At 40.3% G+C, this 27,476-nt stretch overlaps 1 protein-coding gene across 3 annotated transcripts in view; it reads right to left on the minus strand.

The window, feature by feature from the left end:
* BMPER (BMP binding endothelial regulator) overlaps nt 1-27,476 on the minus strand; it is a 146,680-nt gene that overhangs the window by 12,595 nt on the left and 106,609 nt on the right. Inside the window, exon 14 of one of the 3 annotated variants that reach the window (XM_068203956.1) lies at nt 21,562-21,705. The exons of the other annotated variants lie outside the window; for them this stretch is intronic. Within the exon in view, the coding sequence (XP_068060057.1) occupies nt 21,630-21,705 (76 nt within the window). The 3' untranslated portion in view covers nt 21,562-21,629. Of the gene's footprint in view, nt 1-21,561; nt 21,706-27,476 lie in introns of those variants that run through there. 3 annotated transcript variants of the gene reach the window in all.

Below are 27,476 nucleotides of genomic sequence, written 5' to 3' on the forward strand. Positions count from 1 at the left end.
ACACAATTCCATCAAAGGGAAAGAGCTGCATGTGATCTAAGATTTTTGGAGCATAGCAGTCATGTTGCACACACATTGAAGAGCCCTAATTTAACTCTGAGTATCAATGTTCCTGGTACAGATATAGACTTGGCCCTCAGATAATTAAACAGAATCACACAAGATACCCATATCCATCCCTGCCTTGCCAAGGAACCCTCCCAAAGCAGTTATTTAGAGTCAACACAGGATGCTTTCAATGCAAGTGGTAATTACTGCTGGTAATTTCCAACATAGCAAAGACAGACAGTAATTCAATTTTGATTTCTTTGCATATACATCTTCTTAAAAAAAAATCAGAACCCATATTTCCCTCACAAAGGATAAGCAAAAACAGTATTTTCCAAATACTGAATAAACGAATGTCCATGTGGACCTCTGAAAGAAACCATATTGTGCTGCACAATGTAACCACAAGCCTACACTATGTGCTGCTAAAAATATTATCCAAAAGCCTTTGGATAAAGCCAAAAAGAGTGTTCTGCATGTATTTTTAACCTTTAAATAAAGAGTATTCTGTGCCAGAATTGTGTTTCATTGCCTTAACCAACATTACCCACAAGAATATGGCAAAAGTAACAATGAAACATTCTGGAACATTTTCTAAAACCTCATGAAATAGAAGTTGTTAAGACAGCACTACCCTGCCACCTATTTATAATCTCTCTCAATATGTAGTATCAGTGGTACATGCACTTAAAAGAAAGGAAGGAAGAAGAACCAAGTAAAGAATGAAATGGCACAGTAACCTTACCCACTTCTTTCTTCATGATAATTGTCCTACTAATGTGTCAAGTAGGCTTTTTACATCTTGTGCTTGGATCCTTACAGGCATCTGTGACTTTAATTGTACTTTCTGGTCCTGAGAATGAAAAGGTTGGCTAAAATCCCTCCACAGGGAAATAGCTGAACAATGACTAAGAAGGACAATGCTGGACCCCAAGAAGCATCTGGTATGACTCAGAATATTTCCTAGAGTTGAAGATTACAGTACAGCTGAGCAGCTAACTTGCCACCTTTAGATAGAGTGGATTTTTGCTCAAAAACTCTTAACAGAATATGGAAATGCCACTCACAGCTGTGGAAGAGCTGACCCCTTTCACTCCCACACATTTTCAGAAAGTGGAAAAGAGTTTTCACATCTTCTTCTTCTGTTTCTGTTTCTCTGCACCATGCAGAGTTTCACCCTCATTGTGCAGCCATGGCATTTGAAATAGAGAGTCCTGGCATTTGAAAAAAAATCTGCATGCAGAACTCAAATTGTTTTGAGTTCTTGAAATGAAACAATTTAAAAAACACTCCTCTGTGCACATTACATGCAACTCCATAACTGGAATTATTGGAATAAAGAGAAAATACAGCATAAAATTCTTAACCCATTTCAAACAACGGCCCAAGACAACACTGAAAATAGCCATCAAAAATATTCTTATTGTACCTGCATACTGGAGTAGTATAAATTAAGTTTGTTCCACCCTCTTTGAAGAGATTACTGCAAAAAGAATTTGGCTGCCTGTATATTGTATGATCTGTGGATTGTATATCTAGCTGGAAAATGCCAGGACCATAATAGTCTGCACTAGAGCAGAGTAACCAAACCCCTTATAAAGAAGTCATTTGCAATAAAATATCTGGATCAACAATAATATAAGAGAAGCAAATTTAGAAGTATGACCTGGAATCTGACACTGAAGGTTCAAAAGCTAGAACCTGCTTTCTGAAGATATGTTATCTTCAGTTAACTAATATCCATAGTCATCCACTTGCAAACATCCATCACATAACTGGCAAAGGTAACAGTAGCTGTATATCTAAAGCTATATGATAAGGCTTATCATGCATGTGTGCAAAGTTTTGGAAAAACATACTATAGATGCTCTACGGGTTTAACGTTCAGAAAGAAAGTCAACTCCTAAAGGATTTTCTATCAACAATCCCATATTTCATAGGCCCAGGGGCCTGAGATGTACAGCCTATATGCTTATCACTGATTTCCTATGGCCAAATTGACCTACTTTGTGTTTCTGGTACCCCATCATTTATCATAGAATGTCTTGGGCTGGAAGGGACTTTAAAGATCATCCAGTTCCACCTGCCATGGGCAGCGATGTCTTTCACTAGACCAGATTGGTCAAAACCCCATACAACCTGGCCTTGCGCACTGTCAGGGATGGGGCATCCACAGCTTCTCTGGGAAATATGTTCCAGTGCCTTATCACCTTCACAGTACAGATTTTTGTCCTACTGTCTAAACTAAACCTACTTTATTTTCATTTGAATCCATTCCTCCTTGTCCTATCACTCTAAGTCCTTGTAAAATGTCGCTCCATCCTTCCTATAGGTTCCCTTTAGGTACTGGAAAGCCACAACTAGGTCACTCTGAAGCCTTCTTTTTTCCAGACTTGAACAATCCAAATTCTGTCAGCCCTTCCTCAAACAAGAGTGCTCCATTCCTCTAATCATCTTGTTAACCCTACTCTGAACTTGCTTCAAAAAGTTGTTCTTCATATGCTGGGGACCCAAAACTGGATGCAGAGCTCCAGGTGGGGTCTCACAAGAGAGGAGTGGAGGGGCAGAATCACCTCCCTCCCAAGGCACAATCTAGAAAAATTCCTAAACTTCATAATGTTTAGGATTTCTTAAGCCAGTAAGACTCCTTATTTGAGATCCTGTTCTGACATAACATAGCAGTATTCAAGTTATTTGACTGACCATATCATATGTATATATCAAGTCTTTTTTTAAGAGAGGAAAAGAAACGGAGAATGTTCTAGTGTTCCTTTTCAATATCCATATTAGTATTCTACATTTCCATTCACTGTGTGCAATTCTTAGCTTAGCACTTATACTTCTAAAGTGAATTTGCCTTATGACAGAGACACTCCATCATAATGGAATTTTCAGTGTCCTCTGGCACAGGTAACCAAGGAAAATCCATCAACATTTTGATCTTTTACATTATGTAACTGACATAAAATTTTATCTTCTTTTCCATGTCTAGACTAGATTTTTAAAGAATACTTCCCCCCAGCTCTCTAGTCAAGTGGAGAATGAACTGCCATATCTTATCTAGAAAAGGAAAAATCTAGTAATTTTAATTCAATTTCAAAAAGACAGACACATTTTAATATCTAACTTAATACATTAAAGTACTTTCAATCAACAGTTAAACTTTGTTATTCTGTTTTACACAGTGCAAATGAACATGGCATGGACTAAATGGTTCTAATATGACTGCATCAGCTTTCACTCTGGTAGACAGAGAGCCCATTAGTGTATTCTGTGTGACAGCCCTCATCTGAGAAAAGCCAGAGGTTTTGCATGAGCTTATAAACATCCTAGATAGAACCTCAAAAATTATTGGGAGGTTTTGAAGTCATGGCCCTACAGAAACATAAACCATCTAGATATACCGAAAGCATATTGTCATAGTCATTAGATAAACATATAAAATGATACAGGTTTCAAATCTTCAAAATAAAAATTCAAACCAGATCATCTCCTTCTGTCTGCTGACAAAATGTACTGTGGCCCTGCTACACTATCTGTCATAAAAATATGTCATATCCAGTGACAAGCACAATGAGAACACGAAGCAGGAAATATTTCTGAACTATAAACATAAACTGAAGTTATCTTCAGCTTTTGATGATGATTCACTGTATATATTTCCAAGGAGGTCTTGTGATATAATAATAAACAGGCTGGCTAGTTTAGAAACTCACATTCTTAACTCTGCAGAGCCCACTCCTTGGCTTAATCCATATAAAATTAACTTCAATCAAGCAGTATTTTTCCTCTAGGTGGCTGCAGAGCATTTAAAAAGTTCTGTTTAAGCTGGCTCCAGATGGAATAAGAAAGAAAGACAGCAATGGAAAGAACTGATAGGACCGCTATTTAGAAAACAGCTTTTTCCTTCATCTTGCTCTCTTTGGAAAACAAGAGCTAAACTAATCTCAGCAAAGAAAGACTTGTTGAGAATGCCACCTTCAAGCCAGTCACATCCTCACAGTGCATTTCACCTCTGAGGTCTCCCTCTTTGCTCTTCATCAAAGTAGTTGCTAAAAATAGGACTTGGATGAAGTGACACAACAGCCAGCTTACCTGAATTGAAAAATATAGAAAAACACTCTGTTTATGGGTTTTATGGCTTCCTGTGTGGTCCTGGCCCAGACCCATACAAAGACATAGGCTCATAAAGCATGATTGAGACTGGATTCAAACACGTGAATGCAAAACTGCAGTCCTGGAGGGATTACTCTGACTCCAGCAAGGCTGACCTTTTTCATGATGGTTATTTAGTTCCTGCCTTTACATTTCCTCAGGACCTCTGCTTTTGCTCTGCATGTTCTCACAACCACGTGGGCATTGGCAGGCATAAAGACTGACTGACACCCCAACAGTGAGGCCCATCAAGGATGGCTGTCTTAAAACAGCAGCAGTGCTGCCATGTCCCATTCAGGATTCAATACCAGAGGCAGAGGGTGAGCAGAGTGATAGGGATTCAGCCAGGAGGCAGAGACCTAGTTTCTGCTCTCTAGTCAGTTTGATGTAGCCTGCTACTTCACATGCAGAGAGCTTTGGATAAGGTATGCTTTGCATACTGCCACTGTTCTTTAACCTTCCTGACTGCAAGGTCTCAAGTGGAAAACACCATACAGAGCATGAAAACACAGTGGATGAAAAGCTGGCTTCAGTGAAATGGGTGGGGATTTTCCTGCTGACAACACAGGAGCCAAGACTCAGAACTGTCATCAGCCTTTTTTTTTTTTTTTCAAGTTCTGTACTTCAAGGCTTTGAAGGATCCAGACTCATTCAGGACATCACTGAACATTAAATTCAAGCTTTCTGAATTTACATGCTATGAATTAAAATTTCCTGTACCAGACACAGTGACTCCAAGACATATCAGCCTGGCCCAGGAACCACAGAAACCCACATAGATGTTATAAAGCCAGAATGACCTAATTCTGGGTGAAGTGGGATGAGATGATATAAGCAGACAGAGCCAAGGTTTGTTCTTGAAACTTACCTTCCAGTGAATTGGTTTGGGCATGGTCATGTACTTGACTAGATACAAAGGCAGTTCTGATGTAAATCAGCAGACTTTAATGAGAAATTGCAGCCACATGATCAAACTCTCCCTATCACAAAATAATAACAGGTTTTTTTCCTGTTCATCTGTGGGTCATGTCCAATCACAAAGATGTTAAGATAAATTCTGGGCTTAGTCTTGTATATAAAGTACTAAACATCTAAATATGGTTTTGCCTCTTTTTGTTGGCTGGGCAGAGACTATGGAACACACCAGTGCTCAGTGCTGGCCACCTTGAACGTGTTGCCTGATGGAGCCACAAAGCAGTTCATTCTCTCTCCATCACTTTTCACCCCATAAAATCTTCCCTGGCCTCCCTACAGAAGCAGCGGAAAGATCGCAGAGCTGTACCACTTTGTTTGGAAGCTTGTTGTCAAACTTGGCAGTGGCTGCAAGCTACTAGATCCTTTCTCACCAGCAAAGTTTGTGGGTGGAAATTGTCAGCCCCAAGTGTACCTTTCAGACTTTGAGAAAAGGGAGGCAGCACAACTACAGGAAAGCAGCCCATACAGGATGTCTCCTGAAGAAACCCATCTGATAGATGGAAAGAGAAATCACAGAAGGCAATAAAGAAGGAAAAGCTATTGCTGGGAATTGAGCAGATTGTGCAGGAGATTGTGTTCATGTTCTCCAAGGGTCCTTGGGAACCACAATGTTTACAGTCCATACCTCTGCGAGGCCAGTGATTTCTTCCCTTTGAGGTGAGCATGTGGAACTCACTCGGTAGTTTTTCTGCTCCCATGGATCTTTCCACAGGTGGGGAGCCTGAGGGCCTATATGAAAGCATGAGGAGATTAGCTCTGTCAAAACAAAGACCCTGTTTTTGTGCCAGTAAGGAAAAAAAAGGAGGGAGTAGGGAAAGCATAAAATAGAGTTTATGATATATAGGAGGAAAATTGTTTTTTAATAGAATCTTTTCAACGTTTTCCATTAAACTTTGGTCGCTTGCAGTGCAAGTTTTGGAATGCAACTCCCTCATCCCCTTAGGATGGTCTGCGTTTTATTATGTTAGTAAGGAAGCCCAGCTTACTCCTAGCAGAGCTACTGTGTGAAACGTTTCAAACTCAAGCCAAAGTGGCAGGAGTAAAAGCCCCTCCTCACTGATTTTCAGCCTCCATTCCATGGCCAGGGATTTGATGTAATTTTTATAATGTGTAAAATAATCTTTTGTTATCAAGCAATAGTAAATCACAAATGATCACATCATAATGAACAGAATTACCCATATGATGACTTGATTTCAGCTGAGATTCCTAACCAGAATGAGCAAAGGAGTATATCAGAAGAGGGGAGGAGGTATTGGTCATGAAACAGGGGAGATGAAGTGAGTAATGAGAGAACATTAGAAGTACTTCCGTCCTTCCCTTCCTCTTTTCTCCATCCCTCTCTACTCCCTCTACCCTACCAGTAATACTGAGCACATCAATATTAGAAATAGGTGCACCAAAAGAAGAGGTATAACTGCAGTACCAGCAGTCAAGGATGAAAAAATATCTGGACAAGTAGCAATACCAGAAGTCATCATCTTGGAGCAGCAATAGTGGGAAAGTTAGGTGGAGTAAATCCTGTTACACATATGTGTAACAATTTTTATAGGTCAGAGACACTAGGGAGGCAGAATGAAAGTTATGCCTACCAAGATGAACCCAGAGAACGGATGAGACACTTCAGTAGGGTCAGAGGGTATATATCTGCACAAACCCTATCAGTTCCGTGTATTAAAGGTAGCCATAGTCTCCATGGATATCATTTAGAAGATTCCATGAGCATTGACAAATTGTTACACATTTAAAGATCAGAGGAAAGGAGAAAGTCTTTAAGGTGCAATTCACCTCACAATGTACCAGGGTCTAGCCTTCTCAAGCTGCCTTTCTTTCAGATCTAATTTTTACAGGTAAAGACTGAGCCTTTTGCTATGATTTATGCTGAATTCTGCATAAAATGCTATAGAAAGTGGTAGGATTTCTCTTTCTGACGTTATTTGTCTAGATGCAGTCAGCTTTAAGCATCTGCCTTCTCACGAAGTCCAAGATTCATTCCTCTAAGCTGCAAGATTGTGGCTCTTTAATATATTGCCCAGAAAGCTTGGATTTTTAATACTTATCAGAACAAACACTCCAGTATGTTGTACCAAATCCTCTCTCTCTTCCATTTTAATCTTGTGAATAAAGTCTATGCTAACCAGAACCAGTACAATTCTGCTGTACTTTCCTCTTTCTCTCTGTGTGCAATGGGTGTGTGTACAGGTTTGGTTCTTTTCTACTCTTAGGTCAGTAATACACTGCATTTCAGGTTAGACAAAAGTCTTGTTAACTCAATTGCCCTTGTATTGGACTGGATATCTTGCCATTTGCTGGGAATACAGCAAAGTAAGGTGAAGGCAAATTTTAGCATTAGTTGTCTCACCAAATAGGTTGATGAAATCATACAGCCTTGGAGATTTGCACATGTTCAGCACATTTCATGTGAATGTCAGCTGAAGTCATACTTTAACTCTCTGCACTTGTAAGAAAGAGAAACACAGAACATGAAGAAACTAGAAGTTCATCTTATCTTCAAATACTTTTAGTGAAATTGTGAATGGCAAGCCCAGAAATTCTTAGAGATCCATTTACGTAACAGTGGCAGCAACCAAGGAAAGAAAAAATCAAGATGCAATGAAGTCCTTGATCCCATCTGGGCAAACAGTACAAAGGGAATCATCATGTCTGCATGAAGAGAGTGATGGTGATAGAGTATTAACAGAAGAGTCAGAATCCCCAGAGTCAAACACTGTGGGAACAAGTAAAAGCCACAGAAGGAAATAGAGGCTAAAGAGAAAGGCCCACAGTAAATATCTGCAGATGCTGTTGTTTGCAGTGGGGGCTGAACTAACAGGGATGTAGTCATACACACACGTAGCACCTCACCAGTAGAAGAATATTCTTTTCAAGATCAAAAGTCAAGCAGCAATAAAATCTGTGTCAAAAAACATCAGCAGAGGAGGTTGTGCATGCTCACTCATGAACATCTGCACTAAGAAGCCACTTAAGTAACCATGCAACAGCATGGAAGAAACATCTGCAGCATGTAGACCACCAGCTGTGCAGTAATAATACTTTGAATATCCAGAGTGCCTTTTATCTGAATGCTGCAAAGCATTTTCCAAACAAATTAAGCTTCACAACACCACTGTGAGCTTCTTATTTAATGGTAGGATTATTTCATCCTGCACTAAATGCAATTGCTGCCAGAATGAAAAGTAACACGTGCTTATCATCTCACAGAAATGTACAGTTTTCACAATGGGAAGTGACGAAAAGGGTGTAGTTAAGCTAAAGCAGAGGAAGACTTGAGGTGGTCAGAATCAAATGTTTAGAAAAGAAACTCAGACAAACATAGTATTAACACTCCCTTCCTTCCCCCCCCCCCCTTTACTTTCAATGCAGACTGTCACATTAATTTTTATGCTTACATGTGGTTAGTCTTTGGACCTAATTTCTCATTGGAAAAGGAGAACTTTCAGGGGTGTATACTTGTAGGGTGTCTCCAGATGTGCTCAGAAGTACAGATAAATACCTTTTTTAGTTGTGTATGCTCAATAAAATGTATTGCTGTGCATTGCAAATAGCTTTCCTTTGTACTCCTTCAGATCTGTTTTTATAAGGCATCTTGATGATTATATTACAGAACTCCCTTCCAAGGCAGCATGCCATATAGTAAGTCCTATAACAAACTTCTGGCTGTGTGCTTTCAACCCCACAGGGTACTCCATGTAAGCAGCATACTAACCTGACTCTGCTGAGTTAGTGAGATCTGACTATGTTTCTCAAGAACAAGAAGAAAAGCTGGGGAACATGACATATATCCAATGAAGATAGGAAATCTTACAGACATCCCATTATGATTCCCTCTTTCTGCTTCTTAATACACCCACAATTTTAATCCTGTTGAAATGTTAGTGGAGGAAGTGCTTTGATGGGGAAGTTGCGTCAGTGAAGTAGGCTGTTTCTTTATTAAATGAAGTTCAGTACTGGCAGAACAATGCCAGACAGGCTGTCCTGACAGCTAGACAAACATACAACTTTAAAACTTAAACTTTTTGAGGGCAGCAAGGAGACTCTAACATGTGCTTGACACTAGCACCCTAGGATCTTAGCATGAGTAAGGCTTTTTGATGTTACAGTAAAATAACAATATTAGCTAGGACTTGGACATGACTAATTGTATTTCTAAGAAATTGTTAGGGGTGTTTGGATATTAGGCAAATAGCCCCAGCTTTGGCTAAGGATTATAATTTAAGCATTTCTACAACTATATTTTAAGCATCTCTGAGTTGGTCTCAGCTGGGCATGTGGTGGTTAACCTCAGGCCAACTTCTCCCTTCTCTTGAAAAGCTGGTTACAGGAGGACACAGCCTGGCTTGAGAAAAGAAGGCTTTTTTATGGTTAACATTTTCCAGAAACACTTGGTCTTGGTATAACTCTATGCCTGTTGAAGCCCAGGGTAAAATTCTGTTTGTCTGTAATGCCAGGTATGGTTGGCCAGCACCACCTGCTTCTGACGTCTCATCCTGCATGACCAGCTCTGAAAACGTTCTCTCATGCTCACAAACTGACTTTTTTCCAGAAAGAGCTGTTTCTTTTCTCTATGGATGCAACTGAATATATGCGCCAAGTAGCTCACTATCCCGCCAGGACTGACTACTTCATTTCAAATAAACCATAAAATGGCATGAATTACTTGGGAAGAATAAAATGTTCCCTTTCAGTATGTACATTCATTAGTTTTTCTCTTGTATGCTGGTTTTGTCTATTTGATTCACACAGGATTTTCCTTAGCCATATTTCAAAATGGTGAATAGAAGGATTAAGTCTTAAAAAATCCTTCATTTTCAAATCTATCACACAGAGGATAAGCAGTTCATCTACTTTTTGATGTATGGTATTAAACTGCCCACACAGTCCGACCCATTTAGAAGAACAGTAGTAAGGCGGGAGGTTCGTGTCCACCAGGACAGTAGTATCAATGTTTGCTCCCAACATCAATTTCCATTTTGGTTTTTCAGGATCATATCATTTGAATTGTATTTTACTTTCCAGTTCAGACAAGCCTCAGAGCTCAGAAAGTAACAAAGCTGAGACCTAAGCTGCACAACAACTCCAACTCACCGGCTGAAATTATAGGACTGCGTTGTTTCCACAAGACAAGGAGAAGAACTGAAATCTCCAATCCCAGATCTGACATCTGTTCCAACTTAGTAATAAACTAAACTCATTCTCCATCCCCCATATGCATATCTGCACATACCCACAATGGAACACTCAGTTTTAAGAACATTTGCCTCTGGATCAATGTTGGCCACTTCTAGTTTCCAGAAACAACCATAAATCAGTTCTGTTTCACTAGAAGAAGCAAAGATTCACAGAGAGCCTCAGGCAAGAATCTCTACCCAACTTTCCTAACCCAAACCTGGCTCTGCAGCAATACATTATATTTGTTTTCAGCAGTGGAATAATATCACATGTGATCACAGTCTCAGCAGCAACAATTTATGAATCTGTTTCCCCTAGTCCTTCTACATCTGGTCCTTCACAGAGCTAGTATCCATGTTCAGAAATCGCATGAAAACCACATCTTTGTCAACCCTGCTTTGAACCCTGTTGTTTTAGAAATATGGTAGCAAGAGGAAAAAGAAGAGCTGTGAAAGACAGCAAAGTTGAACCACTGGGTGGGGACACTGGAGCCCAGGACCATGTGGCTGGTGTCAGCCCCTTGCTGCCCAGTTGTGGAGCAGCTTGGCCAAGCAGCACCAAAAAGCCAGGGTAGAAGCATCTTCCAGCTAGGCAGCCAGTTGGTTTGGGACACGCACTAGGGAGCTGTGGTAGTCTGACAGTTAACTAATCTCAGGCCTTGACTCAACTGCTTTCATGGTGATGCCAGATAAAGGAGTCCTCCAATCCACTCCCTGCCTCAGCTGCTCCTCCTCTTCTCAGAAAGTGCTCTTCTCTTTACATTCAAACAGAATTTATTTACATTCAGATAGAATCCAAAATCTGAGGAAATTTGAAATACATTGTTAACATGCTCCAAAGACTGTAAATTGCAAGGCAGGGAGGGAGCCGGTCACATAATAAAGTGCTGTGGTTTTGCACCATGAACTCCATCAGGGTAATAGCCATTGTAGCATTTGGTGGGTTTTATGCCAGTCAGAAGCTGCAATGATAGCAAGCAGCCCTTGAATGCTTGAGATTAACAGATAAAGCCTCAGAAGCATTTCATTGTTCCATGTTCTGTTTCCACATTTCATTTTGCACACAAGTAAGTGGGCAATCTGGAGGCTCAAACCTTCATTCATGTGCTATTACAGTAAATATTTTTAAAGTCAGACTAGCTTGAAATGCCATTTTCCCCCATCTGTTTCCTGCTAAGCTTGTGTATCTTGTGTACTTTTTAACTTGTGAAAAATCCTAAACTTTGCACTTACAAAACACAGGCAAAATAAGAGCCCTAGCATTAAAATCTCCTATTTAACAAGAAATGAAGGGAAGCAATGTATTTTCACCGTATTAAAAATGATCCAGCTGTACAGGTGGGGAAAGACTCCAGCACCTTTATATAGCTTCTTCTGAGGATACCACTTTGCTGCCAATTATTTATATAAATGTTCAATTACAGAAGGCAGTCACCATTTCATTTAATGCAACTTGCATACTGCTCACTGAATGCAAACAGCTTTTAGCCCCAGGCTCAATTCAAACCAGAGGCAGTTGCTAAATTATGTGCATTGACAGATCTCACATCTGTGGGATGCAAGAAGGAAATGATGCCAAGTCTTAAGTTTGTTCTTTCAAAGTTTAAGGCAGTGGGCAGACCCAACCAAGGAACCTACACCTTCCCCTCTGGGACCCAGTTATGGGGAGGCACAGGAATGGTGACAATTTGGGAAGTGATTTGTCCCACATACTCGCAAATCATGTCTTCAGCAGTGGGAGAATGGCAGACCTGGCCCTGACACCACCTTCTGATCTTCCCATTGCTCTGTCTTGCAAGGTGTTTCATCACTTTCGAGTCTTTGCCTCAGACTGAGTGTAGCAGAGCCTCTCTCTCTTTTTTTTTTTTCTCCTTCCAGTGCATTCATGACGATGAACAAAATGCACAGATCACACTCTGTGACCACAGAGAAATACGTAAATCATGTTTCTGGGGTACACGTGCTTCCTAGAGCTTCCTCTGATGCCGCCTGAAGCACAGCAGATGTGCTAACTAACCTTTCCAAATCCCAGCCCTTTGCAGGGGGAAGCATAGCACACACTCTGCTGCATCTGACTACCAAAAGCAATGGGGAATATGCACAGAGTGGAAGATGCCCTTGCCTCATCACTGTAATCGTATTACTTGTCTAATATTTACCAGATATTACAGAGATACTCTCCCCAGTCCCAAGGTCTTGGCAGCGTCACTTTAGATTAATCAGCCCTGAGCTATCCAGGTCAAAAGGGGCATGATGAGGGGTGACATTCAAAACATAGAGTTTCTCTTGACAACAGAAGGAGCAAGTGCTACCCTGTATTATAATCTGAAATAAAACAGCACCAGTTTCCCAGCAACTTTGTGAAAAATCTGTAAATTGACTAGACTTCATCAACCATGATGACAATACCAGCACCTATTTTCTTTTTTCCCATTTTCTGTGCAATAAAGTGACTCAGAGATGTTTTTCCATTCATGAGACAAAATAGGAAAATATCAGGTTAAAGGCTAAATAGAAGAACTTTGCAAAGAGCAATAATTCTTCCTTGTTATAATTGTTTAAAATTATTGTTAATACTATTGCACTACCAACCAAAATACCTCTATTGTTTTATGCTGCAGAACTCACAGGCCCTATGATCTACACACAGTTGCACAGCAGTCTAGGGTAGGCTTAAAACACACTTCCTTTACTAATCCTAAATAGACATGTGATTTTCTGGTGTGGCCTCAAGCAAATCATCTCACCTGCAATGAGACACATGAAAAATGTGCCATTAAGGTCTGACCCACAGCTGATGTGAGATGGAAGAGACCTGCAGAAATTGTCCTGCCACAGGCTTGTACTGAGAGTAACCCTGGAGCTGGTGAAACTGGCAATACGCAGTCCTAGCTCTCTGCATATTCTCCCCTGCAAAGGGACAGTCCCTGTAAAAATATCCATTTACACAGCAACAGTCAAAGTAAATTTCTCCATTTAGATATCCCCTTGACATTGGCAGTCATACTCATGGTCTTATCTCCAGGGAACTTCCAACAGCCTCATATTCTGGTTGGAGTGCAAATTCCTACAACATGAAGTAAACACCTCTGGCCCCTGGAGCAGCCCTTTTCCCAGAAACCTGCATAGGAAAACCCATGGCACTCTAAAAGACCACATGGCAGAATGGAATCTTTTCATTCTAAATCCACTTTTATTGCTGTTTCCAACCATCACAGGAATCACACAGCATGCAAGTCAGGAAATGCAGACAGCAGAGATCAGTTAAGTGGCAAATACCTCTCACTTGCTAGATCAAGCTGCCAGTTGCTGCCCTCAGCACTGGACTCCCCTCCTACCTCCAGTTCACAACTACTCTGAAATCTGGTGCCAACCTCTCTGCTCCAGTCACCAAACTGAAAAAGGTGGCAAATCTAAACTTTATAGTCTGCTTCTTCAACTTGTCTTCCATGAAACACACTCTTCAGCAACACTCCCACTGACATTAGCAAAGCTGTTTGGTTGGTTCATTGGAGACCTAAATGCAGCAAAGCAAGCCACTCCAGAAGCACATTCCTGGTCTCTGCCCACAAAGTGGGCAATGAAGAAAAAGTGAAAACTGCAGTGTTGAGCCAATGGATAAGACGCCAGGAAATTTCAAACTGCACCAAGCATGACAGCAAATGGAAACCATGACATAAAGTTCAGAAGAGAGTCACTGCTTCAAAATCTTTTTCTAAAGAGAGACTTCATTATGTTTTTTCTTTTGCAAGCATTCATCAATAAAGCTAGAGTACTAGAGACAGAGAAGACATGGGTTTATAAAAGAGAATAAAAATAAATTTTGAAGTACTTGTTGACTGGATGGTTCGGACACATATTTTCAGCATCTGGTGCAATGGGCCCAACTGCAAAACTCTGCACTGATGGGCAGTGGTTTAAATGACAACCCATGTTCTTCACAGCTGATAACCCACCTGCACCAAAAGGTCAGAGGAGATGAACAGACTCCACTATAGCACCTGAAACCAATTCTCTCTGATTTTGGAGGCTTTATCTTGCATACTCAGATATTGAGACTTTGACTGATGTGTCCCTGGTTGGTTCATATGTGACACAGGACAGAATTGAGGCCAAGCCTCATGCCTCCCATTTACTCACCTCCAAAACACCAGCCACCTCTTGAAGGTTTAAAAAATATATACTTACTAAAAATCTTTGGAGATTTAAAATGAAAGACCAAGGCCATCTGAAGAAAAGGGATCACTTCCTTATGACAAGACTGGTCTTTTCCTGTGTCTAAACAGGCTACAGCTGAGAGTATCACTGCACCACTTAGAGGTTTTTTACTTAATAGCATAACACAGAGAAGTATTTCATTACAGTGACTGCTCTCCACTAGGACTGAATCACCTTTGTATTAAACAGGTGGAAAAAAACCCTCAAACAACAAAAAGCTCTAGGTTTTCTATCAAAAGATGTGTGCTTTGCTTTGATTAAGGTCCTCTAGGAGCTCTGCTCAAGCTAAGACAACTAATTTAAGATATTTTATTTTGTGCAAATGGGATATAATCTTAGGTTTTTCAGAAGTAAAACAGAAACATGACACCAGTTCATCCCCAGGTATTTTTCTTTCCTCATGTTGTGTTTCATGGTAACTTTCCATATTTAAAAGCTATCATACATCGAAACCCATCTCTTATAACAATCCACAATCATTTATGTGATTCCCTAGATCAAGCCAACATAAGAACCACGTGGAGTCAGAGTCAGAAAGCAGGTTCAGAGATGATCCAAACAACCAGCATGGCTACACTGCTGAGAGAGCTGTCAGTCAAGGCTACTTTTAATCCCATTTTTAAACACAAAACCTGCTAAATGGCTGCTAAAGAGTTCTTGCTGGGCTGTTGAAATATTTGCCTATAACCTGTTGTGCAGTCCTTAGTAGGGTCCACTTCTCACGAGGTGATCACTTGAAGCTTCTATAAAATAAAAGGAAAAAAAATGCCACTTAAGTGTTTTCGGAAAAATGAACTCACAATGGAAACCCAGGAGGAGAGACCAGCAGATCTTCTCTCCTTCACGTTCACCACATGTGCACTTCCAATGCTGAGTCCTCTGATAAAAAAGTAAATGACTTGTGGGTAGGAAATTACAAAACACTATTAAAATGTTATAAAACTTTCTCATGGTTTTTCTCTGGTGTTTTCTGCAACATGTCAGAAGATTAATTTGTTTACTGTCCACAGATGCAACAATAACCACAATTACTTCCCCAAGGAACATTCAGTACAGCAACACTCCATATCCCTCTGTGCCACAAATGTTTTTCCACAGCATCTACTGGTGACTGCCACTGCTTAGAATGATTCTGAAAGCTCTAGGTGTCCTGCCTAAGCTCAGAAAGCCAGGCTCACTGTTGGCAGTGGAGGAGAAAACCGATGTAATCTGCAAAGGATAGACCAAAGAGACTTCATGCAACCATGGGCTACAGTGCACCCTATGCCACTAAAGGTAAAACTCTTGCTTCTAAATTAGTATTAAACTCATGACACCACTCCTGACTTTAAAATATTATCAATGAAAGAAGAAGCAGGTTAACAAGATTAACCATAGAGGTGTTGCCACATACTGAACTACATGACTGTGTACTTCCATGCATGCATAAAAACTCACACAAGGGTTTACACTGAAGCCCACCAGTGATGAGACACCCAAGCAGCTGTCTGTTGCTGCAGATAAAAGGCTTATCACATCACAGCCTGGCCCACCAGCATATTCAAGTAAGAAGGTGAGTGATTCATTTGGACTACTCCCATTTCTGGGACATAACTTAGACCTCTGTTATTTGTCTGAGTTGTTCCCATTATGCTTCCCTTTCCTGAGTGACTATTAAAGTAGTCAGAATAGTGGGACAAAGCTCTCCTCCTGGGCATCGCAGGAGTTTAGGATGTGTCAGATACATTTTCAAAGAGGAGAATATTTCTGAACACCAAAAACCCACTGGAAATTATTCCTGAACACTAAAAACCCACTGGAAATATATACGACAGCCCCAAGGCAGTCTGACACTAGAATCCCTCATCTGGGGCTGTTAGACAAACAGCTCATATTTTACTCAGAGTGAACAAATCACACACATTATGGTTTTCTGACACTCTTTAATCTTAACACAGCTGCAAGCTTCTTTCAGCAGAGAAACCTTCTGGGCGAATGTGACCTTTCGATAAATCCTTCCATGTTCTCTGTCATAGTATTTATTGTTACAGTCAGGCTAATGATTCACTTTGTGAACAGCCCTGGGAGGGACCTTTTTTCCAGCAGCCCCACAAACCTGTAAAAGTGTTCCTCCATCACTGTCACACCTGTACTACAACAGGGGAAAACAAAGGGTCAACCAAAAAAAAAGGAACATATATTCTTTCACACTTTCATTTGGATTATTGCACAGAAAGACAGCATTCATATTTACAAGATACATAAAGGAACACTAAAAATGTTGAACATTGAGGCAACTGGCTTCTGGTAAACACTGCAAGAAGTTATAACTTTTTGCCAAAAACACTAGCTACCTGAACATAATGCATTTTCCTAGGATAAGTAAGGGCGTCACTTTTCTATTCAAAGCAGACAGTGGACACTACAGCAGAGGAGGACAAAGCCAATACAAGTCTTGAAAACAAATCTCTGTGTCTGCCAGTTTTCAGAAATACAACTAACCTTAAGATAAAGCTGTTTTTCTTGCAGCTGACACTCACTATTAAAATTTTGTTTATGTTCCTACTGCACATAAGCACAGTAATCCTCTCTTGGTCATTCCACACTCAGCTCATAACAAATCCTTTTGCTGAGCCACCAAGAAGCCTGAATTCAGTCTGAACATGTAATTTGATGGGCTTCAAGCTGCCCAGGAAGGGAGGTGGCAAAAGCTGCTGGATAAACTGCTTTGCTGGATCTAACTGTTGTGTGGGTTACTGGGTTACTTTATGAAATACCATCCTGTCTAGAACCATGAGACATGAGCTAGGTTCACTCTAACCACCAACAAAAATGAATCAAACACTTTGTTCATGTCAATCTGGATGACTTTCTCACATCTGAATGGAAAGCAGACTTAAGCATTTTATTAGTACCTTAAGCCTGAAAATGAAGGATGCTGCCAGCCACAAGTCAGCATCTGCAAGAGATTAATTTCTGTGTTCAGATCTTTAGCAATGCATATAATTCAGGCAACAGTTAGGAGCAGGCAAAAATACATATGTTGTGTATGTAGGAGTGATAGTCACGTAATAAGTTGGTTTATGAGATCAGTCTCTGATCTCTGAATTTCCTGGCTCAAACTCTCAGGCATCTGATGTATTCAAATTATAAAAATTTTAACACAAAAGCATAAGTAGTAGTGACCTGGAATGAATTCAGGTGCATTTTCATGCTTCTCAGGAAAGAGCAGTTCATGTCACAAAAGTCATCATTTGTTTGCAGTAATTCAGAGACAGTCAAGGACTGGATAGATACAGGCAGCTATGCTGTCACACATTGAGCTGGAAACGTAACAGTAAGAGACTGCAAGAAACTTTTGTTGCTGTTGTTCATACTGTACCCACACAACACTCTACCAACTCCACACACAAAACTCTCTCCCTCAGGCTGCCAATCAAGCATTTTCATGCACTCCACATAACTCCAACAACTGTATGTCAAAGGGGCTTTTCCACAAATAAAAGGCTCTTAAAAGCATTACTGCAATACCAATTTTCCTAAAGCATTAGAAAACATTTTCCTAAATTTTCCTAAAACATTAGAGAAAAACTTGGGAATCTTTCAGAAAGGCATAGAAGTCCTTATCCTTGAAACAGATTGCTATTAGGGTCTAAACCATGCAACTGTCTGCCTTCAGTCACCATCCAGATTTAGTGGGTCTTAAGAGAAAAATCAGGCCTAGTTTCCCCCCAGTCAATATTGGTCCTCAAGTCAATAAATCTTAATATTGACCACAACATAGAAACCAGTAAATGTTTAATATCTTCTTCTGGGTTTTAATTATAAACACTGAGGAAATTTATCAACTCTTGACTTCCTAGTCATATGGGAAAGCTTTTAAACATTCTGCACAGACCACGGTCTATCATTCCCATCACAGTTACGGAAGTATAACATATTTCACCAACAATTTTCTGAGCATTTACATTTTAAACCCTGGCATGACTTTGAACATAGCCCCCATCTGCTGCAAGGACAGCAAAGAAAATAAATAGCATCTTTTTATGCTATTATTTCCAGTGCCACATTTAAATATCATCTGCCCATATAAAATTTAAACTTCTATAGATGGAGAAAGTTGACAAAAAATCCCTGTAGTATTCCATAATTAAAAAGTGTTCCTTTGTCATTTGTAAAGAAATATGAACAGCACTGAGAGACAAAGAGAAATAAAGGACGTAGGTGAAGAAAATTCTTGGGGCTACAGTGCACAGTTTGCATGCAGCTGATAAAAAGAGCCATGCAGTGTGAATTCCTTGCCTCAAAAACCAGATGGGAATCCTGGCCAGGGACATCACTGGCTACCACGTAATACGGACTATGGCTATGGAATAGATTATGTCAAGTCAAGCAGCAGTCTAGACATCTTGGGAGAAAGCACAGGCTCATGAGAGTACACCTTGCCAAAGAAATTTGTTCCTTTGGTGATTCTCTGCCACCATGTTTGGTGTGATCTCACCCATCTGTGCAGAGTACACAGTTCACAGATGCCTGTTAAATGCATTCTGCATCTGCAGGATATGGGGCGATACCAGTTTGAAATTACTGTAGAGATTGAACTAACCAAAGAGAAAAAATATCTGGAAATCAGAGCAGGTGACTTAAAGCAAAGCTGGAATATGAACCAAATATCCCTTACAAATGGGCTGAAATGACTGTGTAGTGTATTTTGATTTTGGGCTAATGGATAGTTTGAAGTCAGATCTTTACTGCTAATGGTTGCAGTGAAGATTTGGGCCTTCTGTAAAGTGAGGAATTGCGATGCAAATAGTGGGAACTACATTTTTCAGATGCTGACAAAACACAGCCTAATTAATATATAGAACCTGAGATCATACTAACAAGCTCAATGGCAGACAAAATAGGCACTTTCTTGTGGCATCTGTTTAAGTTCTTCTCTGATTACCAAACATTCAACCCCTTCTAGTGATATATTAGTGATCTTTCTCTATACTGTCAGCAAATAGTCTTTGCCTTCAGACACAAGGCCAAGAAAGGTATTCCTTCATGCCAACCAGTTCATAAGATATTTTTGAAAATGTTTTCTATAACCACAGCAAATCTTAAAATTACTGAAAGTTTACATCATCCTTTGAGGACAACATGGACATCTATAATCTATGTCATCACCTTACCATACTCCAAGGAGTATGGAAATTCTTTTTCATGAACAATGGAATGAAAAATTAACACAACAGAGAAAAACCATGTAGACAGACTGATGAGCAGAACAACAAAAATGGGCTTTCAAACCTCAGCCAAATCTTTGATATCTGAATACAGAGTTCAGTGGGGATTTTCTTGCATATTGTCTCCTCCTGCTCCAAATGCAAGTGTTTTATAGCCCATGCCTCAATTCATTACTAGATTTTGACTTATTTTAAGGTTCTTACTTGCCAAAGACACATTGCTGCCTGGAGTATTAATGAGCTTGTCATCTCTACTGGGCCTTAAAGGAGCAGAGAAGATTTAGTGTCCTCTTAAAAAAAACTAGCAATGTTTTTTTTCTGAAAGTTTGAGAACTTTTGCTTTGACAAGAATGAGACAATACACTTTTTGTGCATGTGAAACCTCTTAAATCCCATCAGAAGGACTTGAGCTTGAGGCCAGGAACCAGGCATTTTCACGTTTTAATCTCAACTCTGCTCTTGACTTCCTGCAAAGCAAAGAAGTCTTTCTTCATTTCAACAACTTCAAAAAGGGGTACAGTAAGAATTAAATGTTTACACTGTGATTTGAAAATGTAAAGTGCTAAGAAGGAGCACTTAGGAAATTAACTTTGTAATCTTTTTCTTTGCTGCCATGGTATGTACGCATAGACTTACTTCATGTACGCATAGACTACATACCCTTAAGCACTCACTCTCTGTAAACTACATACCTCATTTGAGAGCTGATGTACAAAAATCAGCTGTCTGAATACCTTAACACTTACAACAGCTTACTCTGGAGTTATCATAAGAGAAATTACTTGTTATTAATTTTCACATGCTAGATTTATTTTAGCTTTTATGTTTTAGGAATATTACGTAAACAGAATGTTAGTTGTAGGAGTACCCAGGAATGCAAGAAAACATATGGCTCTAACTCCCTTCAGTATTCCCAGCACATTCACCAACAATTTTAATTTCAACTGGCTTAAGTGGAGGAGTCAGAGAGAGACTTTAACACTTTCATCCTCTGTCTATCATGATGAAGAGGTGAAATCACAGCACCTGCTCTCATACATGCATATCCCTCTATTTTGGGTTAAAATATAACCCTACTGCTCCCTTTGGGTGAGGAAGGTACTCGTCATAATGTATTTTGGATCCAGTGGCATTTTAGTTCTACCCCTGCTCCAGGATGACACTGGCAAACTCCCTAAGTCTGTGTCTGCTCTGATGAATCCACCAGAGAGAGTTAATTATGGGAGCACAGCTACATGTGTGTTTCCAATGGGCATGTCAATCGTTTAAGAGTGGGTGAACCGAACACACATACCTATACATTACCCAAGATTAGGGATTGTAGTGGCAAACATTTCAGATGGATAAATACACACTATTGGATAAGCACAACTATCTGTACCACCATTCTTGTCTGCTCCCATTAAGTCTGCTCTTTGCTTTGGTGCTGTGATGCCCAAGGGAACAATAATCCTTAGGTGTTAAAACTTGCCATGGGGAGTCAGGACCTTTTGTTGTCATGTCCCAAGTCCTCACCAGAACTTGCCCTGCCACATATCTAGGACCTGTGTGCTCACAGTTAATCAAGGGCTGCATCTGTCTCTCATCTCACAGCTGGCACCTGGTGCTCAATCTGCTCTTGCTCTCAGAGCTTTGCTGCCCAGGGTGCAAACGTTTTGCAGGTTGAATAATTAGAAGTTAATTGCTTTACACACTAGTAGTTTGTACACTTGAGAGAGCAAGTGTGGAGTATGGGATCTTCACACACCTCTCAGTACAGCAAGCCCTTATGGGGACAGACAGGAAAGAAGGAGATTTGCCTATACCCTGGATTGCTGCTTTATACCACAGACAGCTACTTAAAAGCTGACATAATGCAAAGGTCCACAGAGATCTCAAAGCCTGGGAACATCCCAGATATTTTGGATGCCCTGTGAGATTGAGAAAACAAGACAGCAAAACTGAAGGAAAAATCTCCAACTATTAAAAACACCCACAAGAAAGCTTTCAGTTAAATCTAAGCCATAAAATGTCTCTAGAATGGACCCCTCGTGTGGAGCAAGTCAGCTCTACAAAATACAGGGAGAGCAAGCTTGATAAGCTCTTTGGAGCTGTCAAAACCTTCATAAGGCAAGCTTTCCACAGAAATTTTTTTTGTGTTGGTCACAGCTCATGTCCTGCTTTGTCTGGTTATCCTGCCAGAAACACAAATGAACTCATAAGAATAACAGGAGGATTAGGTTAAGCTTATTTTTAAAACATTTCCCACAAATTCATCTCATTTGTCTGCTTATAAACACCCTTGCTCATCTTTGCTATGTGTCTAATTAGGTAGGATATACTGTAGGTGGCTTAAGATAGGAACTGAAATATAGTAGCTTTGCAGTTATGCATGCTAAAGGAAAGGCAATTAAAATGACATGTTATGGAGATGTAAACTGATCATCTCAGGGGCCTGAAAAGATTTCTCCCCCATATATGACATGGCACAGTTGGCCAGCTACCATATGGGTGGGTTTCCTCTCCCTTGCAACATTTAATGACCTCTCCTTAGGCAGAATATGAGATCTGATGGGTTGGTTTCTTGAATTATTTATGTACAGAAATAGACATATTGCCATCAGCTAAGCATCTCTGCATTTTATTTAAAGTCAATACTGCAATAACGCTTAAAACAAAAAAGCTTAAATTAAATTAAAAAATATTTGCAAAGAAAGCCCTGCTGAGAACCTGTCATATAGGTTAATTAAAATGAAATTGAACAGAGGTCTTGGATTTTGTAGCAGCTGTAGTTAAACATCTATGGTACCTGACAGAGACATGGTGGTTTCCTCTGATGATGCTGAAAACTTTTCTAAATAGCATCTCTCCAAAAATAGGATTTATTTTACAGCTAAAAAGATTACTGCAGAGTAGCAGGTATTTTTCCTTTGGTAATGATTAAGTTGTACCAACTGGCAGACAGCATCTTTTTAAAATATTTCTACAAGGGAGGATATCACTGCTATTCTACCAGTTCCTCTCCACACCTTCTCTCCTCTTTTTAAACATCATGCATTTTATTATAATACTGAAACATCTGTGGTGCTTTCCAGAATGGGAAAGGGCTTTTTTAAAAACTATTTATTAGTGTATGCAACAAGGATGTGCTTGTATTTCAGCATGGCAGTCCTACAGCATGTTCAAGCTCACTGTGATATAGTGGCATTTGAATACTGTAGCTGTAATATTTATGATGGTGAACTCTAGATTAAAGAAATTATTTCTAGAACATGTTTTAAAGCCTACCAAATAAGCTTTGGAAAATGTGAGGGACAGCAGACCTATCATTGCAGTTTTTTTTTCTACAAGTTCTTTATAGAAAAGAAGAAAGAACCACAAGTGAATTCTAGTCAGCAAAACACAGAATGAATCTCTCAGTTGCCTGTGTCCAGACAAATTAGGTTTTTTGCCTTGAAGAGTCACCCTTTAGTTTTCCCCTAGGAAAAAAGAGACCAGCAAATAGGATATGGGTGTCCAGATTTGAATGTGTTTTCGAAATTTTGTCTACCCCAGTAAAGAATGCTAATGAAACAACTAGCTGAAGCTTTCTGAAATTATCTGTGGTCCAGCAAATGATGGGAAGACAAAACAAGGATTACTAACTGATGCAAAGATTACTGTAATACAGCTGCCTGGGACTGGAAAATTCATAATGATGAAAACTTGTCACCCAAATACAGCAAAATTCCCATTGACTTCAATGAATCAGAATTTTACCTCATGACATCAAGACACTGCAGCAAAAAAAAAAAAAAAAAAACAAACAAAAAAAAAAAAAACCAAACAAAACAAAAAAAAACCAAAAAAAACCCAAAAAAAAAAAAAAACCAAACCACCAACACCAAACTACCAACCCTCTATTAAAAGTAATCCAGGAACAACAAGCTCTAAGAATGCAGTCCATATTGACAAATGATAAGGGCATTGGGCATACTCTGCTTTTCTGTTAGATGTCTCCCTGCCTCCTCCCTACTCCATAGTGCCTACCATCCTTCAGGATCATTTGTGTCTCAGTCAAACTGACCTCACAGTTTCACATGCAGAGTCTCACATCTGTCAGAAAATGGACAATGAGGAAGACAGCAATCGGTTATGAAACACCTGACTTGAATTTCATTGAGCCAGGTAATAAACAGAAAGAAATGAAGTTTTACTAGTCAGAAGCAGGTTTTCATCATAAGTCTCTATATACCTCCATTCATGATAACGACAAATGAAGTTCTTTCCTGGAAAAGTGAGAGATGAAGCCTCATAATGCACTTATAAGAAGTAAGAAATAACATTTCATTCAGTGTAAAAGGACAGGTAGGGTTGCAATCATGTAATTAAGTAAGCAAAACAAATACATTCCAGACATGCCATCCTTTGAAGGAAAGTAAACTTGCAAGGGTTTAATCACATAGTAGTATGCTGCTTCATCTGGTTTTCCTATAACAGAACTCTCCTTGTTAAAAAAAAAATAACTTTCCATATAGGGAAGTACAAGGGGAAGCATGCACTCCACTGCTGAAAGCAAGCTATGGACAGTCCCAGGTGAATGGTGTCTATCCAACACCACTGTTTTGTCAGATTTTGGAGCCCTCTCCACCCTAATCCCTTCCCCCCACTGAATCCAATACCTCAACAGGAAAGGAGACATCTGTGAATCCTCTGGCACTGCTTCGATGTTTTACAGCTGTAATAACCACTGATACAAAGAGAAGAATGTTTTCTAGCCCCAAATTCCTGAGGTACTTTCCTAAACAGACACAAGTGGATGGGACTTGGTTACATGAAAAATACCCCACCAGGGTCAGGGGTGTGGGGAAAGATGACGAGGAATCATGATCTGCAGATAATTGAGCTCAGCTTGGCTTTAGATTTATCTTTTCTGACCACTCAACCCATTTGTCCAAATCCAAACTTCTAATCTTTACATCTAAACAGTATTTTTCTAGCAGCTTGCACTCTTGGCTATATCAGATGAAAAATACTTCAAGGAGGGGGCTTAAAACAGTGGTGATCTTACATATATGCAGTAGTTTTGCAGTACTCCTTACCATTAGCATATAGACAGGATAGTCTGATGCTTGTTCCTAGAAATCCCAAAATGCATCGGACACCACAAGTCCATTTTCTCTCATTGTTAGCACTGTCAGACACCTACAGTCTAAGTCATGGTCTAAGTCATGGTGCCCCTTACCTGTATTTGAAGCATTTCATCACAGCCTTTCACAAAATGTACAGGTTGCATTGAGCTGTTTGAGGGATAATGTCAATTCATATAGGGGCATAAAGGAAAAGCAGTAGGCAGCCCAGACAGATAGGCGTGGATAACTGGTTCCCAAGCACCAGAGCTCTTGCAAGGGTTGAGGACACACTGGCTATCCCAGTGCCTATACATCTACTACTAGATTGCTGTGCAGCCCTTCAAAAGGACTTCAACAGGTTGGAGAGATGGGCAGAGAGGAAGTGTCTCAAGGTCAACAAAGGCAAATGCAGGGTCCTGAGCCTGGAGAGAAATAACCCCATGCACCAGCACAGGCTGAGGGCCAAACTGTTGGGAAGCAGCTTGGAAAGAAGGACATGGCAGTGTGCCCTTGTGGCCCAGAAGGCCAGTGGTATCCTGAGGTGCATCAGGAACAACACTGCCAGCAGGTCCAGGCCTTCTACTCAGCCCTGGTGAGGCCACATCTGGAGTGCTGTGTCCTGCTCTGGGCTCCTGGATACAAGGGAGATATGGAGCTCCTGGAGCAGGTCCAGGGAAGGCAACAAGGACTGGGGAACTGGAGTGTCTTTCTTATGAGGGAGTTGGGCCTGTTCAGCCTCAAGACAAGTGAAAGGGACCCTCAATAATGTGTATAAATATCAAAAAAGTGGGGTGCCAAGAGTTTCCAGGCTCTTCTTGGTGGTGCAAGTCAATAGGAAAAGAGGTAGTGGGCAGAAACTGATGGACACTAGTTCCACCTGAACATGAGGAAGCACTTCTTTGCTGTGCAGGTGACTGAGCACTGGCACAGACTGCCCAGAGAGGTTGCAGAGTCTGCCTCACTGGACATATTCAAGAACATTCCGGACACAATTCTGTGCCATGTACACTAGGATGATCCCTCTTGAGCCGGGAAGTTGGACCAGATGACCCCACTCTTGTCCCAGGGGTCATCCATGGGTAAGGTGGGAACCCTTACCCATGGTCATTCAACCCATTCTGTGATTCTGTGATTCACAGAAAACTCACATCCTCATGCAGATTTACTTAAAAATTAAAAAAAGAAACAATAATTGTTTCAAATATGTTTAAATTCCTTTCTAACCAGACGTTCCCTGGGCCATGCAGCTGCTCCATGACAATTTGCCCAAGAAGCTGAATAAATTGTTTCATCCTGAGCTCCTCTCTATTGTGGTTACACTGCTGCTAGTACCCAGACACAGGGCCAGCTTCAGGCAGATAATCTGACAGGCACAGAAACTTTCATTCCTCAGCACAAGGGCCAATGGAAGCAAGAGCCAACACCTGCTCTGTGCCAGGTCTGTAAGGGGACCAGCCACAGTTTCATGCCATCAGTCCCTTTCTTGAGCCAACACCACTGGCTTTGTCTTGAAGGGGGACACAGGCCAGCTCTGCCCTGGGGTGGGTGGAAAGACACATGTGGAGGCTGGTTCAGGAGCAGAAGCCAGAACAGGAGTCACCCTGGTGAGCATTAAGAGCTACAGCTGCCCTGCACTTACACCACGGAGGAGCTCTGGAGCAGCCTGGCCTCAGGCGGAGCAACTGCTGTGCCCTAATTCATAGCCAGAACCTGAAAACCTTATGGGGAGAATTTTGCAATTTGCACCTTGGCAGTAAACTGAGGATTCCAGAGATCTCAGTTCCATCCACCCCTTAAACACTTGACACAGGATTTTCTTAAATCATTCTTCAGCGTACATTTCTTTTGTACCATCCTGCTGAGTGAACATAGGGGCATAACCACATGAATTTTACAGCTGTAGGACATCATTGTTAACAGGGAAAAAGACCTTCAAACCTTTTGCTTCAAAGCCACAAACCTTTGGTCCTCATCTTTCAAACAGTTTGTAAATATCTTTGCAATGCTCACATGTTCTCTGCAGCCGTTTTATGGCATCACTGCCAATCTTAATAACAGAGATCTAACAGGCTACACAGCGTTGCAAATTATGCCTCAACTCTAAGCAGTAATATTTTCTCTAGTTAAGTGGAAATTTTTAGAAAAAACTGCAAGACTGCAGCAGTTAACTGCATAAAGTTAATAGGTTAACTGAGACAGAAACTCATTAACTGATCAACCCAGAACTATAGATGAAGTAATGTCACCACATCACAAGGAACATTTAAGCCAAGAATTGCAATAAAGTAGATTTGCAATTATTGAATGTATGTGATTAACAGATTCAAACAAATGATGCTATTAGGATGCTAATTATTGCTTGCCCTAAAGTACTGATGATTAAAGTGTTTAAGAGAAAAACACATCCCAGGACAATTACAAAAGAGAAAAAGAGTAATTAATTATTCAGAGTGTGATTGCCTGCTGAAATATAATAATAACAATAGCAAAAATATATATTAATAGTAGGGAGAGTAATAATTATAAAAAAGACTTCTCTTAAGAGTTAGGGACACAAATTTTCCAATGTGAAATAAAGAAGTCTACTGCAC

This window comes from Anomalospiza imberbis, chromosome 1, assembly GCF_031753505.1.
Source record: "Anomalospiza imberbis isolate Cuckoo-Finch-1a 21T00152 chromosome 1, ASM3175350v1, whole genome shotgun sequence".
NCBI classification, from domain to species: domain Eukaryota; kingdom Metazoa; phylum Chordata; class Aves; order Passeriformes; family Viduidae; genus Anomalospiza; species Anomalospiza imberbis.